At 40.7% G+C, this 15903-nt stretch overlaps 1 protein-coding gene across 1 annotated transcript in view; it reads right to left on the bottom strand.

Moving 5' to 3' along the window:
* The window catches only part of BSPRY (B-box and SPRY domain containing), a 33174-nt gene that overhangs the window by 1827 nt on the left and 15444 nt on the right, over positions 1–15903 (bottom strand). Inside the window, exons 2-5 of the mRNA XM_077475006.1 lie at positions 15034–15132; positions 10302–10532; positions 7303–7328; positions 5860–5984 (exon numbers count right to left, since the gene is read on the bottom strand). Of these exons, the coding sequence (XP_077331132.1) occupies positions 5860–5984; positions 7303–7328; positions 10302–10532; positions 15034–15132 (481 nt within the window). The remainder of the gene's footprint in view (positions 1–5859; positions 5985–7302; positions 7329–10301; positions 10533–15033; positions 15133–15903) is intronic.

Here is a 15903-nt window from a genome sequence, read left to right on the forward strand (position 1 = left end):
GCTTTAACTGACAATTGCGCAGTCGTGCGACGTTGTACACAAACAACATTTATGTATTTTTTTCCCCACATATAGAGCTGTCTTTTGGGGGTATTTGATCACCTCTTCAGTTTCAATTTTTTGCACTATAAAAAAATAAAAGGAGGGACAATTTTGAAAAAAATAAACCAATATGTTTTACTTTTTGCTATAATAAATACCAAAAAAAAACAAAACAAAACAAAAAAAAATTCTTCATCAATTTAGGCCAATATTTATTGTTCTACATATTTTTGGTAAAAAAAAAAAAAAAACGTATTAAAAGCGTATATTGATTGGTTTGTGCAAAAGTTATAGCGTCTACAAAATAGAGGATACATTTATGGCATCTTTATTATTTTTTTTTCTTTTTTACTAGTAATGGCAGTGATCAGCGATTTTCAGCAGGACTGCGACATTGCTGTGGACAGTTCGGACACCTTTGACACTTTTTTGGGACCGGTGACTATACAGCGATCAGTGCTAAAAATAGCCACTAATTACTGTATAAATGACACTGGCAGGGAAGGGTTTAAGTGTTCCCTAGGGAGGTGTTTCTAACTGTGGGGGGAGGGAACTGACGGAGTAGAGAGAGAGAGCGATGTTCCTGATCACTAGGAACAGCAGATCTCCCTCTACTCCCCTGACAGAACAAGGATCTGTTTGTTTACATTGACAGATCCTGGTTCTGGCTCTCTGTGGAACGATCGCGGGTGGCAGGATGCCATCACGGCCACCGGCCACGTGCATCGACTCTCGCTCCGCGCCTGCTATTGCTCTTAAAGTGGCAATTCACACAGCTGTGCCAAACTTGCAGCAGCATAATGACGACGGCTGTTCGGCAACCGGTTAAAGACCCAGGCCTTTTCTGACACTTTTTGGTTACATTTAAAAAAAGCATTTTCTTGCTAGAAAATTGCTTACAACTCCCGCACATTATACATTTCTTTTTGCAGAGGCCCTAGAGAATAAAAAGGTGGGTTTGCCAATTTTTTATGTCACATGGTATAAGCGCAGCCTTTTTCGGAAAAAACACACTTTAACCACTTAAAGTGGGAGACCCGCAAATTTTTTTTTTTTTTTTTAAGTCAGCAGCTACAAATACTGCAGCTGCTGACTTTTAAAATAAGGACACTTACGTGTCACAGGGTCCAGCGATGTCGGCACCCAAGACCGAACCGTCCCTCGGTCCTCAGATGCTGCCGCCGCCATCTTCTCTATGGGAATCAGGAAATAAAGCCTTGCAGCTTCACTTCCCGGTTTCCTACTGTGCATGCGCGAGTCACGCAGGGCAATCTAAATGGTCCGTGCTGTCTCTGGGACAGTGCGGGAAGAGGCATAGATTCCCGTGGCTATATATATGTACACTGCGGCAGGGCAGAACTTAAGAGCAAAAGCATGTACCTATACATGATTTCTCTTCTCGGCTCTCGGGCATGCTGCCGGAGCCCCACGGTCGTTCCCTGGAGAAGCAAAATGTAAAGAAGGCAGACCGTTATTCTGTCAGAGAGGAAGAGAGAGATCTTGTGTTTCTGCTAATCAGGGACACAGATGTCTCTCGTCCTCTAGTCAGTCCATCCCACACAGAAAGCATTCCCTAGGAGCACACTTAATTCTTTGATTGCCACTGATGTTAACCCCTTTCGTGCCAGTGTCATTTATACAGTGACGGTGATTTTTTTTTTTTTAGCACTGATTACTGTATTGGTGTCACTGGTCCTCAAAAAGTGTCACTTAATGTCAGATTTGTCCGCCGCAATGTCGCAGTCTCGCTAAGACCCCTTTCACACTGGGGCAGTTTTCAGGTGCTTTAGCTCTGGAAATAGCCTCTGCTAAGCACCTGAAAACTGCCTCCCATTCATTGCAGTGTGACTTTTCACACTGTTTCAGTGCGCTTGTGGAACGTTATGAAAAGTTCTGCAAGCAGCATGTTTGGGGTGGGTTGGGAGCGCTGTATTTAGCGGTCCCAAAACACCCTGCCCATTGGAATGAATAGGCAGCGCTTTCAAAGCACCTGAAAAGCGATTTGAAAGTGCCACAAACCGGGTGTTTTTAACCCTTTTTTGGGGGTTTAACGCGCCCCACTAGCGTCCGAAAAGCGGTGCAAAAGCTGATCGCTGCCATTATTAGTAAAAACAATAAAAAGTCCATAAATCTATCCCATAGTTTGTAGATGCTAGAACTTTCTCGCAGACCAATGAATATACATTTTTTGGGATTTGTTTTACCGAAAATTTGTAGCAGAATACAAATTGGCATAAAATGATGAAGAAATAGGATTTTTTTTTTTTTGATGTGATTTATAGCAGAAAGTAAAAAATATTGTTTTTTTTTTCAAACTTTTTTTTTTTTTTGTTTATAGTGCAGAAAATTAAAACGGGTGAAGTGATCAAATGCCACCAAAAGAAAGCGCTACATGTGGGAAAAAAAGCACATTTGGGTACAGCATAACACGACCGCGCAATTGTTGGTTAAAGCAATGCAGTGGCGTATCGCAAAAAAAGGCCTAGTCAGGAAGGGGGTCAAACTTTCCAGAGCTTAGGTGGTTAATGAATTTTTTAATGCACACAAATAATATAATACCCATTTTTTGGTAAAAAATGGCGAGCAAATAGATACTAAACATGTCACGCTTTAAAATTGCACATGCTTGTGGAATGTCACCAAAGTACAGTATTTAAAAATATGCATAGGTGACACTTTATAAGCCTTTGCAGGTTACCAGTTAAGAGTTACAAAGGCGTTCTGGTGCTAGAATTATTGCTCTCGCTCTGATGTTCGCGACAATAACTCACTTGTGTGGTGCAATTGCCATTTCTATATGGGTGCAGGACCAATGTGCCGTGTACATTCGCCTTTGGATGGGGGCATTTTAAATTGTTATTTCATTATTTTATTTTTATTTTTTTAATTTTACATTGTTTCTTTCTTTTTCACTTTCATTGCTGTCACAGGGAATGTAAACATCACTTGTGACAGCAGCAGGCAGTGACAGGCAGTACTCTTTATGGAGAGATCTGAAGTGTATTAGACCGCAGATGTCTCCTCTACCCTAAAAGCATCTGATCACACCAAGATTGATGTGATCAAATGCTTTCAAGATTTAAAATTGGAGCTGTTTACTTCCAGGGAAAACAGAAGTGACAACAGTAGTCATCACTTCCCGTTTCCTATACCAACCTATTCCTGTCCTCCATGGGCTTTGCAGTAAGCTGGTGGAAGTGCCGGCTTCAATTCTGAATTCTCCGGTGGGGCGAAAATCACGGGGAGGCACCGGCAGAAGGAGGGGGTGATTCCTCCCACCACCTGTAAAAGTAATCCAGCGGCTAACTAGCCACTCAGATGGCTTTTACAGAAAAGCAGACTGCCTCCTGTAAAAAACAATACCAGGATGATGCAGGTAGCTGCAGGCATCATTTCGGTATACCACTTGACAGCCGTAATGTATATGTGCATTAGGCAGACTTCATGTACAACTGTTCATGTACAACTGTTCATGTACAACTGTTTCTGCCAGGATGGTTGTCTTACAATAAGTTACATCCACCACCCTGGGTGCTGTCCACTAGATCTTATACTTACCTGCACCCTTACATCCACCCTTCTCGCAAACTGCAAATGGGACTTCTTATGGCTTTCTTTCAACAATGGCTTCCTTCTTGCCACTTTTCCATAAAGGGCAGATTTGTGGAGAGCATGACTAATAGTTGTCCTGTGGACAGATTCTCCCACCTGAGCTGTGGATCTCTGCAGCTCCTCCAGAGTTACCATGGACCTCTTGGCTCTTCTCTGATGAATGCTCTCCTTGCCTGGCCTGTCAGTTTAAGTGGACAGCCATGTCTTGGTAGATTTTCAGTTGTGCCATACTCTTTCCATTTTAGGATGATGGAACAGTGCTGTGTGAGATGTTCAAAGCTTGGGATATTTTTTTATAACCTAACCCTGCTTTAAACTTCTCCAAAACTCTATCCCTGACCTGTCTGGTGTGTTCCTTGGCCTTCATGATGCTCTTTGTTCACTAATGTTCTCTAACAAACCTCTGAGGGCTTCACAGAACAGCTGTATTAATACTGAAATTAAATTACACACAGGTTGACTCTATTTACTAATTAGGTGACTTCTGAAGGCAATTAGTTCTACTAGATTTTAGTTATGGGTATCATAGTAAAAGAGGTTAAATACAAATGCACGCCACACTTTTCACACATTTTTTTGTAACAGATTTTGAAAACCATTTATCGTTTTCCTTACACTTCACAATTATGTGGCACTTTGTGTTGGTCTATCACAAAAAATCCCAATAGAATAAATTTATGTTTGTGGTTGTAAAATACATTTCAAAGGGTATGAATATTTTTTCAAGGAACTGTAATTGTTGACCTCGACTTCTAAAATCTAGTTCCCTGATTCCCATAACAAATGAGTATACTGGAACCTCCTCTGCTATTAAAGTAGTTGTAATGACTGAAGGTTTTTTACTTTCATGCTTTCTTTGCAAAACTTCAGTGTGCAACTCCCCCCGCAGCTTCCCTAATACTTACCTTAGCCCGATCTAGATCCAGCAATGTGCACAAGAGTGGCTGCCCTACCGAGAATCTGCTTCCTCATTGGCTCAGATACAGCATTCCATTGGCTCTCGCTGCTGTCAATCACAGCCAGTGAGGTGGGAGCAGGGGCAGGGCCGAGTCCCGCTCTGTGTGTCTTATGAACACACAGAGTAGGGCTCAGGAGAGAGCATGGAAGGGTGCCCTTATAGCAAGCAGCCTGCTATGAGGGCACTCGGCAGGGGGAGGACCCAGAGTGCCAGCGGGCAACCCAAGAGGAGGAGGATCAGGCCTACACAGAGCAGGTAAGTAAGACATGTTTGTTTTTTAATGTAAGCCTTTAGTATCACTTTAAGCCAAATCCCTTCTCTTCCTTCAGAGCTGGGTGCAGGTGATATATGAAGCCGTCTGTGCTTCAACACATGGAAAGGAAAAAGCCATCCACCGCACACCGAATACATCAAATAAATTCAGATTTATTGCAGCTGTCAACCACTGTAACAGTCCCCACCCATAAGACCTCCTACTGACGCGTTTCACCTGACAAGGCTTACAGTTAGAGAACTTACAGTATGCCACGTCATCAGTGTGTGGTTTGCTTTTCCCTTTCCTAGTTCAGTACTTTCAGAGATGTTAACCCAGAACAAATACACAGATCATGAGTCCTTAAAGTGGTTGTAAAACCTTACAGATCACTTTGACCTACAGGTAAGCATAGATTAAGGCTTAGCATGCAGCTAATTGCAATGATGCCTTTAGTGGCGGCTCCCACGCACATGCATGGAGGTGACCTCATCGCGGCTCTGGCCAGTCAGAGCGCTGGAGCAGCGATACCCGGAAGTCACTCCGGGTATCATGGCGGCATCGGAGGAGGACAACGAGGGTCGCTTTGAGGGCTTCCATCTCAGGTAAGTTATTCATAATAAGCTAGTATACTATGCATACTAGCTTATTATGCATTTACCTTGTAGGGTCTATTTTTATTTTTATTTTTAGTAAGGCTTTACTTCCTCTTTAACCATGAGAAAAAAAACAATGGGTATCAGCAATGTTATTTTAATATCTAGGCCTACTCACATGTTAGGTGATGCCATAGCAACCAAACAGACATGCCCTATGAGAAAAACACCCTAATCCAATGGGAAGAGCCCCGAATTGGCTGAAAAAAGTGAATCACGTATAATTTAAGTAACCGCTTTTTTCACCCAATCCTGGGGCTCTACCCTTAGGATTAGGGTGTTTTTCTTGTAAGGTAGCTCGTCCTGCATTTACTGATCTCCATCTAAAAAGTACCAACCAGTGGTGGAGCAGAGGACCGAGGAAGCCCATAATTTGTTCAGTAGCGGACTCTGTACACGGTCAATGTTAAAGTTTAACTTCTCTGACTCTTCAGGCTCCAGAATGCCTTCAGCTTCTTCTGTTCTAAAAGGAATAAAATAGCATTGTTATCATCATCATATTATATTCAGATCCAGGATCTGCTTAAAGGCAAACTGTACTGAAAGAGGTATTTAGAATACATTGTTGACCTCCTCTTGAAAAATGCTAGCTGCCTGGCTGCCTCTGGCTCAGAATGATCTGAATGAAAGCCAGGGAACTATCATTTTCAGAAGTAAAGGGTGCTAATGGCAGCCTTTATACTCCCTTACATGTTTACCATGCAGGGCACAACACCAGTAGGGATGAGCTCCGGTGTGTTCGTATACGTCACGTGCAGAGCCCGCCAGGAAGCTGGCGCAGCGCTAATCACAGGCAGTGAGACATTGCCCAATCTCTTAAGCCGCACATGGGGGCAATGTCTCACTGCCTGTGATTAGCACAGCACTGCGCCGACTTCCTGGCGGGCTCTGCACGTGGCGTATTCAAACACACCGGAGCTCATCCTTAAACACCAGGTTCACTTAATTGCTGCACTCTCCATACATACTGTGTCTTCACTACCCCACAGCTTTGAGAGTGAAGCTGGGGAAACATGACTATGTTTTTTTTTTTTTTTCAATCACCCAGTGCTGATTAAAAAAAATAACTGAATGGATTCCCCCATCCACACGTCCTCCACTGTCAGAATACACTGATCAGCGCTGCAGTTAATTGGCTGCAGCGCTAATCAAACTAAGCTTTTCTAACAAGCTTGTTTGTGAGAGGTCAATGGTTAGATCAACTTCTCACAAACATGAATGACCACAGATAGATCAAAAATCGGCTGGTTGCTGCTGAACTGGCCACGTTTTGATCCATCTATGGTCAGCTCCTCATACCTGGAATTACTGGTACATGTACATTTGATATTATTATTTATTTATTTATTGTGGTTGAACTGGATGGACTTGTGTCTTTTTTCAACCTGACTAACTATGTAACTATGTGAGTAAAATTAATTCTATTATTACTCTATAAAGGTAACATATTTTCCAGTTGTGAAATCATTACTGTCTTTATAAGTTGTACTTCACAGAAGTGACGTCACTATTCTCTAAATACAAGTTAAAATTGTGTTACAATGTACTAGTTATACCCAGGGCCGGGACAAGGGGTGGGCAGGAGGGGTGGCTGCCCTGGGCGCAATGGTTTACTGCAGGGATGGAGGCACCCTGACCCTAACCCTAAGTGAAAGTTGCGGGGGGTGGGGGGGGCACGGTTTGGCATCTTTGCCCTGGGCACTGGATGACCTTGTCCCGGCACTGGTTATACCTATATCCATGCCCCTGATGCATTATAAGCTACTATACAGATAACTCACCTTTCATCCATCTCAGTTTCAGAGTTCTGGGGAAAAGAGAGGAAAGAGAAGAGTCAGCATACAGACTAAATAAAAGTGCTGGGAATGTAGGACATAAGACAATGCATCCTAAAGTGCTAGTACAAAGATGGCCATACATGTGGAGATTTATAATCGATTTAGGTGCCAGCAATCTCAAACAAGCTATTCATCATAAATTTAAAAAAAAAACAGTAGACATTCAGAAGGAGACAGGATCACCTCCTGAACGCCTGACAACCCCTGCTTTACAGCCTCCTGAAAAGTGTCAAACCACAGATGACTTTTCAGCAGGCAATAGGCATTGATGCCTATGTGAAAGGGCCAGTTTTATTGCTGCACTTTACAATCAATTAATGCCCGGAAATATGCTTGATTAGTTATAAATTTAAACGACCTATTCAAAATGATAATTTATTCAGCCTAAATAACGACTGGTTCTCTAACACATAGATATTTGTTTTATCGGTCGGAGGCAAACAGCATAATAGCCAATGAGCCACGCAGATTCAAACTTGATCAAGAGCCCATCAAACTGACAGAATGAAAGATCTTTGGTTTGCAGTTTGTAATCAATTAGATGAATTGTATGCATATTGAATAATTGATTGCACAACATATGATCATATCAATACATGTGTGGCTACCATAAGAAAGCTTGTTTTTCTAACAATCATGTTGCTAATAATCAGCAGGTGTATGGAGAGTTCACAATTTCTCCACTGGATCTTTTACGATGGATAATATTTGGGTGAGCTGGGAAATCTGATCTGCTGAATCTGTCTATGTCATTTCCTTGACCAATCTGTGGTCTAGAAAGTGTTAGCCCTTGTACACACGGTCGGACATTCCGACAACCAAATCCATCGGATTTTGTCCGAAACTGGTGTTGCATACACACGGTCAGACAAAGTTGTCGGAAAATCCGATTGTTCAGAACGTGATGACGTTATTTCATTACGACGGGACTACGTTCAGGCTAGTAGCCAATGGCTTTGGTCTAGGAATTTAATCTGAGCATGCATGGCACTTTGTCCGATCGGAATTCTCTACACACAATCGGACAAAGTCCGATCGGAACATGATGTCAGAAAATCTTATAGCCCAGCTCTAAAATTTGGTTGGTCGGATATTCCGACGGAAACAGTCCGATGGAGTCCACACATGGTCGGTTTATCCGACAACACGGTCCGATCGGACATTTTCCGTCGGAATGTCCGACCGTGTGTACAAGGGCTTAGACAACCAGATCATTCAAAATTGACTTTATACTTGTATGGCTAGATCTGGGGATTTCTATATTTCTTGATGTTCAGGCATTATATTTTATTGTATTTTTTACTGATCTGAATGCAACTCATTGCGTTCAACTAGCGCCATGTTTGTATCAGTAAAAAATAAAAAAAACGGCATTACCGATCATTATTTTACACGTTTGTACAAAGACACACACACATTATTTAGCATTGTAGGAATTGTTGGTCGATTGCCTTGTCATGTTGCAATGTAGCAGCAGAGACAACCTGCTGATCTCTCATACACAAGCAATAAATCAATATTTTGGTCACAAGTGTCTTTATAGCTTTATCACATCTGTTTAGAACATTCAGATAACATTAATGGCTCATTGGTATGTAAATCATGTCCTGGTAATATAAGTCGGAAAACCCATTTCAACATCAACAACCTGATCATAAGCTCACACTTGATTGGCTGAACTGATCTTTAATGTGACCAGTTTTTTTTTTCTTTGAAAAGGTTATGGCGAGGTGGACTTCATTTTTTTGTTTTTTTCTTATATGGAACTCTGCGGTGCGGTGCTATATTGATCCCTGGTGAATAAAAAATCTGTCCTCCAAATACTTGGTGAGGGCTCTCCCGAAGAGACAACCCCAGACTTAAAAAAGTTATACATGCAGTTATTTTTTTTTCCGTTCAACAAGCGGTCTGAACATAAAAAAGCTCTCAGATCCCTGCATCCACACAAGTGATGTGGATGCAGGGATCACCCCCACCATGCTTTTGCATTCTGACAGCAGGTGCTCCCTCCCTGTCACAATACACAGATCAGCTCTGCAGCCATTGGCTGCAAGCACTGATCAAATGCTGATTTGCCAGCATGACTGTTTGACATAAGCCGGTCTTCAGACCGGCTTCTGTTAAACAGAGAGGAGTATACATAGACCAAAAGTCGGCTTCTTCTTTTTTTTTTGATTTGGATAGGCAGAGGAAAGGATCTGTCCTCATTGGGGAGAGTAACCAATCAATTTTTACTGAAAGCAGAAAATGGGGTAAAAGCCAAAAATTTTGAGATGTCCTAGAAAATGTGGTAAGGGGAAAGCTTCTAATGGGGACACTCGTTCTGGGGACACATGTCTAAAAGGGAAACTCCTCTTAATTTTCCAAAAACTTCCTGTTGTATCTCTGAGAGAGGAAGTATAGAGTAATTTCTTAATGGTACAAAGACCCCCCCCCCCCCCCCCAAAAAAAAAAAAAAAAAACTTTGCTACCCTGTTTAAAATTTAGAAATAAGTTTTGACTATACATACACTTTAAAGGAACCAAAATGCCCTCTATTGAGGAGAACAATCCACTCCAGTGCAGAGAAAAAAAGTAAAAACTTGGCTATAGATTCATGTAACTGAACCATTCAACATGTAAGTGGGTTTAAATGATGGCAGTTAGGTGCTGCCCAGAAATGTGAGGGTAAGGGTTGATGCCTTTACTGGTTCTTGGGGGTTTTCTCCGACCCACTGATGATGTGTTATAAAAGAGGGACGGTGATCCGGTGAGCATCTAACTGGCATAATTTCAACCTGCTTACAAACATGATACATTCTCACTGCCTGGGGCTTCTGCGAGTCATGGAGCAGGCGTTAGGAAAGCTCCCAGGAGCTTCTCGTTTTGACACCCAACCTAAGTTTTCAGTATACGAAAGAAGGCATGGGGCTTTCCCACCGTACAAAAACACCTCCACTCACAATCAGACCGAGGTCATCCATCTTGGTCAAAATATCCACCAGATAGTTCCTGATGCTGGACAGTTTTTTTGAAGACTCGGTCCAGTGGGCTTTTTGGGTGAGAATACCCTGCTGTACTCGCTCCTCCTCCGCATGGACCTCCTCCAGCAGGCGCTGCTCCTCGTTCTCACACACAGTGCGGATGAACATCAGGCGCTGGATGATCATTTCACGGGAGGCCCGGGCTTTGCTCTATAGAAGAGGAAGACAGAATGTAAGTTATCATGGAGTAGAACTAATGGCAATTTTTTTTTTATTTTTGATAGAGTAAGGGAGGGTTATAACCCCTTTCAGGTTTTTTTATTGCCAACTGTGCCCCATTTGGGAGATTTTCTTTCACTTCCTGTACGATAACCAAAACAGGATACGAGAGAAATTCCCCCTAAAAGGATGAAATCCTTGGTTGTGACTAGGGTCCCCATTGAAATATTTCTCCTCTATTCTTGTTATGGTGACAACCCAAACTTTGTGATTTTTCTCACTTTTAGTGATAATGGTCACCCAGGCAGATAGAGAGGGTGATTCTCCCCAACCGGACCACAAACAGCAATAAAAATTGGACAGGTGTTCTAATCCCTCTCCACTTTATCAAGATCGAAAAAAAATTTTTGCCCATTTATGTCTCTCTGAGAATTCTGCGCTTAAAGAAAAATTATATTGGTCTAGCTTGGACTGATATAACTGTATATACCATACCCTTGGATCCCCCTGGAAGCTGTAAATAACTAAACTAGATACCCCTACACCAGTAATTTCCAATAGATTCCGAGTCCGATGCCTATTGCCTGCCCTGCTATATTCTGACTACAGGAGGCCGGCCGCTTGGCATGGGAGCCCTTCAGAGATCGCTTTGCATTTTTTCAATAAATGCAAAGCCTGATTGGACGAGGTGTAAATCTGGGGCGATTACATAGTTAGGCTGGCCATACATGGTCGAGTTATGAAAGAGAAAGAAATTTCTTTTAAAAATCAGAAAATTTGTGCGTTTTGTGCCATCATTGATTTCGAAATTCGACAAACCAAGCCTTCAATTTCAAATCATGTTGCTACAGGAAAGAATTTTCCTGGCTGGGAATCTTCTTTTCTTTCTGGGAATTTTCTTTTCTTGCATATGCGCATTTCTTTTTCAATTACATTTCTCGCACGATTCTCATGATTAGAAAATGTTTGGTTTTTCAAAAAATTTCCAACATGTCCGATTACTTAAATTCAATGGCCACACGAGAATCGGCTGTTGCTGCTACTAATGGTGCGAAATATGAACGAAAATTCTTAGATATTCTAAAGAAAATTCTTTCGAAATTTGACCCATGTATGGCCTGCCTTAGTCTGGTTGAAAAAAGACACGAGTCCATCTAGTTCAACCAAAAAATGGGGAAAAAATTAATATTTACAATTCTATATACATAATCCCATACCCACAGTTTGGGGGAAAAAAACAGCAAAGCATGATCCAATGTGCTCCAGCAGGGGAAAAAATTCATTCCCCAAGAGGCAATCGGATATTCCCTGGATCAACTTTACCTATAAATGTTAGTATCCAGTTATATTATGTACATTTAGGAAAGAATTTAGGCCTTTTTTAAAGCAATCTACTGAGCTGGACAGAAATACCGTAGTTCTTGAGAGAGTCTATTCTACATTTTCACAGCTCTTACTGTGAAGAAACCTTTCCGTATTTGGAGATTAAATCTATTTTCCTCCAAACAAAAAGAGTCCCCCATTGTCCTCTGTGATGACCTTAAAGTGAATAAACTCATCACCAAGTTCACTATATGGATTTACAGTATCTCACAAAAGTGAGTACACCCCTCGCATTTTTGTAAATATTTTCTTCTATCTTTTCATGTGACAACACTGAAGAAATGACACTTTGCTACAATGTAAAGTAGTGAGTGTACAGATTGTATAATGCCTTGTACACACGGTCAGACATTCCGATAACAAAATCCATCGGATTTTTTCTGACGGATTTTGTGCCAAAGTTGTCTTGCATACACACGATCGTTCTTAACGAGGTGACTTCAGGACTATAAACGGGCCAGTAGCCAATAGCTGTGGTCTCTTAATTTATTCTGAGCACGCAAGGCACTTTGTCCGTCGGAATTGTCTGCACACAATCGGAATTTAAACGATCAGATTTTGTTGTAGGAAAATTATAGATCCTGCTCTCAAACTTTATGTGTCAGAAATTCCGACTGAAAAAGTCCGATGGAGCCCACACACGATCGGATTTTCCGATAACACTATCCGATCGAACATTTTCCGTCGGAAAGTCCAACCGTGTGTACAGGGCATTACAGTGTAAATTTTCTGTCCCCTCAAAATAACTCAACACACAGCCATCAATGTTTAAACCGCTGGCAATAAAAGCGAGTGCACCCCTAAGTGAAAATGTCCAAATTGGGCCCAAAGTGTCAATATTTTGTGTGGACACTTTTGTGAGATATGTTGATCATATCCCCCCTTAATCTCCTCTTCTTAAGAGAGAATAAATTCAGTTCCTCTGAACTTTCCTAATAGCTGAGCTCCTCAGTTCCCGAATATCCTTTTTGTGAACTGGTGCCAAAAACTGAACTGCATATGTGGTGATGTCACACTCTCCACCACGTCCAATCAGAGAAGGCTTTGTATTCACTGAGAAAATGGAAATGATCTCTTAAGGGCTTCCGTACCAAGCATCTGACCTCCTGTGGTCAGAATACAGCAGGGCAGCCACTCGGCATGGGACCCCCAAGCAAGTGGAGATTACTACACTACAGTGATTTCCAGCTTCTAGAGAGATCCCACCGGTATGGTATATGCAAAACTACATTGTTCCAAGCTGGACCAACATACAGTAATTATGTAAAAATATTCATACCTGGAATACTTCTTTCAAGGACAGCCCAATTTTTTTTTCTTTTTTAAATTTAGAGTGCGGAAGGGGTAGAACCTCTGGAGGCTTTTTTCTTTTCTTAATTCTATATTTATTAGTTTTTACATCATACAGGGATTATGCAGGCTCCCACAAACAACAAGACAACAAGCAGCATGGACAAGGAGCATACAGAAAAAAAAATCAACAGCAGAATCAGTGCAGATAGACCAGCATACTGAATAAAGTGAAAAAAAATGTTATAAAGTTTATCAAAACAGTAGCCGTGCAGCTCCCTTCACCCACGGACCCCTGACGAACGTATATATCCCATAAAACTTTTTCAGTACAAATGGAAAAAGCCTCTGAAAGCTTTTTACTGCAGTCTGGGTCCCGATTGGAGAGATTTCCTCTTACTTCCTGCTCCTGATAAACAAGGGCATGCATTGAGGGATAAGGTGTCAGATGAAGACATTGAAATAAAAACCCAACAGAGTCTAAGAAAGTTTTTGTGCTGCTTTGTAATTACAGTATTAGAAAGATTTTCTGTCATGTCCTGAACCTGTGACACATTTTCATTGGGACAGGAAGTCAGGCAAAACATCCCAATGAACACAACAACAAAAACTTGCCAGAGGTTCTACCCCTTCCTGATTTAACAATTTTTTTTTAAAACAATGTTATGGCTGGAGTTAGGTTTTGAGGCTTCAGGTTTGCAAACTTGTTACGTTACATAGGATTCCCATGCTCCATTTTGATTTTCGCTAGTTCAGGAAAGATGGGGGGGGAGATGGTTAGATTTTCTGCCAGTGTTCCTACTGAGACTGTTTTTCTCACTTCCTGTTCCCGAGACACAGCAGGAAGTGAAAGGAAACCATCCTAAAGGCCCCATTCACACCTCGGCGTTTTGTAGCTTGAAGCTCAAAGTCTTGAAATGCTGAAGGCGAAAAAAACAATTATTCTATATGAAGATGGTTCACATCTCCACTACAAGTCATCTGCAGCCAAACGCCTGAAGCTCAAAAAAGTTCTGGAGCTTTTTTTGTAGCTCATTTTGGTCAGATTTGCGTGTTTTTGGCACTTTGTTATTCCCATTTAAATAAATAGAAAAACGCCATATGCGTGTTTTTGTGCGCATTCACTCGTTTTGGCACGTTTTTCTGCTCAAATGTAAAAAAATTATAATAATATATGAATAAATAAATGTCAAATAAATACACAAATAACTAAAAACCATCATTTATTTGTGTATTCATTTATTATTATTAGTAGTAGTAGTAGTAGTAGTATTACCGCCCTAACCGTAACAATAAATAACCCCAACCCCTAATCCTAAACCTAACCTTAACTATAACCCCTTACCCTAACAAAACAAAAAAAATAAAAATTATGAATATTAATAATAAAATTAAAAAAAGCTAAAAAAAAGCTGAAAACCCTAGCAAAAATTATGCAACAGATGGTCGTTTTTTTCTACTGGCTAATAAAAAAAACGAAGTATAAAACTGCGCAAATTGCACAAAAAAATGCCAAAATCACATATAAAAACGTGCAAACAAATGCTAGAAGAACGGTTCAAAAACATTACGCTCAGGTGTGAATGCAACCAAAGTGAGACTTTCCACATTAGTTTGGTGTCATTGGAGTGTCTCTATTGGGAGATTTTCTTCTCTATTCAAACAGGGAAAATCGATCTCCCAAAGTGATACCCAGACAGCAATAAAAACATGACAGAGGTCTAACCATTCCCCAGTCTATCCAAGCAGTCAAAATGGATTTAAACTTTGTATATAAACATATAAACGGGGACTCATTCTGCAAAAAAGCCATTATTACCATCACATGTGAGCTCTTTGATGGCAAGGCATCTGCAAGATACTTCTCGATCCCAGCAGTCTGCAGCTGCAGCTTCTCACACTGATCAACAATCTTGTTCTAAAAAGAAAAAACTTCTTTAGTAATGACATTTAGACATCATGCTCCCCTATTCCAGAAAGCCAATTTAATAAAGACACACCCTTTTGTACAAGTCACACCCCTATGTTGTGATTTTCTTTTTTTCTTTTTTTTGTAATAATTTCTATCTACTGGAGGCAGTGTATGGTCTGCTTTTTATGAATAAATTAATTGTCAGCCTATACAGACCACTAAACCAAAAAAAATAAAAAATATATAGATGGTTTCATGTCTTTTCTGAACTGTAAAGAGCCTGCTGACTCCTCTCAGCATTCTAACATCCTCTGCTCTCTACAGTTCTTTTTCTGAATTAAGTCACAAATATCCAGAGATTGCCAGAAAACGGTTAAAAAAAAAAAAGGAAGGCAAAAGTTATCTATTTATATATTATATATATATTATCTATTTATATATTATTATAAGTTATATATTTGTATGGTTTAAATCACTTTTTTTTTACCATCAAAAGGGTACAATGTTGTATGGCGCACGTGCAAGATAAACCACATAAATATTATTTATTTTATTATTATACAGGATTTATATACCGCCAACAGTTTACACAGCGCTTTACAAAATGAAGGCAGACATTACAATTAAAATACAATCAAAATTAATCAGAAGGCCTTGAGTTTGCAATCTAAGGGTGAAGTGATACAAAAGGTAATAACTGTGGGGGGTGAGCTGATGGATGGAGAAAGTAAAAACACAGTGTATTAGTTAGAAGCAGGATAGGATTCTTGAAAGAGA

Source organism: Lithobates pipiens, unplaced genomic scaffold (assembly GCF_037356315.1).
Source record: "Lithobates pipiens isolate NorthernLeopardFrog02 unplaced genomic scaffold, aLitPip1_a1.2 Scaffold_1, whole genome shotgun sequence".
Taxonomy (NCBI): domain Eukaryota; kingdom Metazoa; phylum Chordata; class Amphibia; order Anura; family Ranidae; genus Lithobates; species Lithobates pipiens.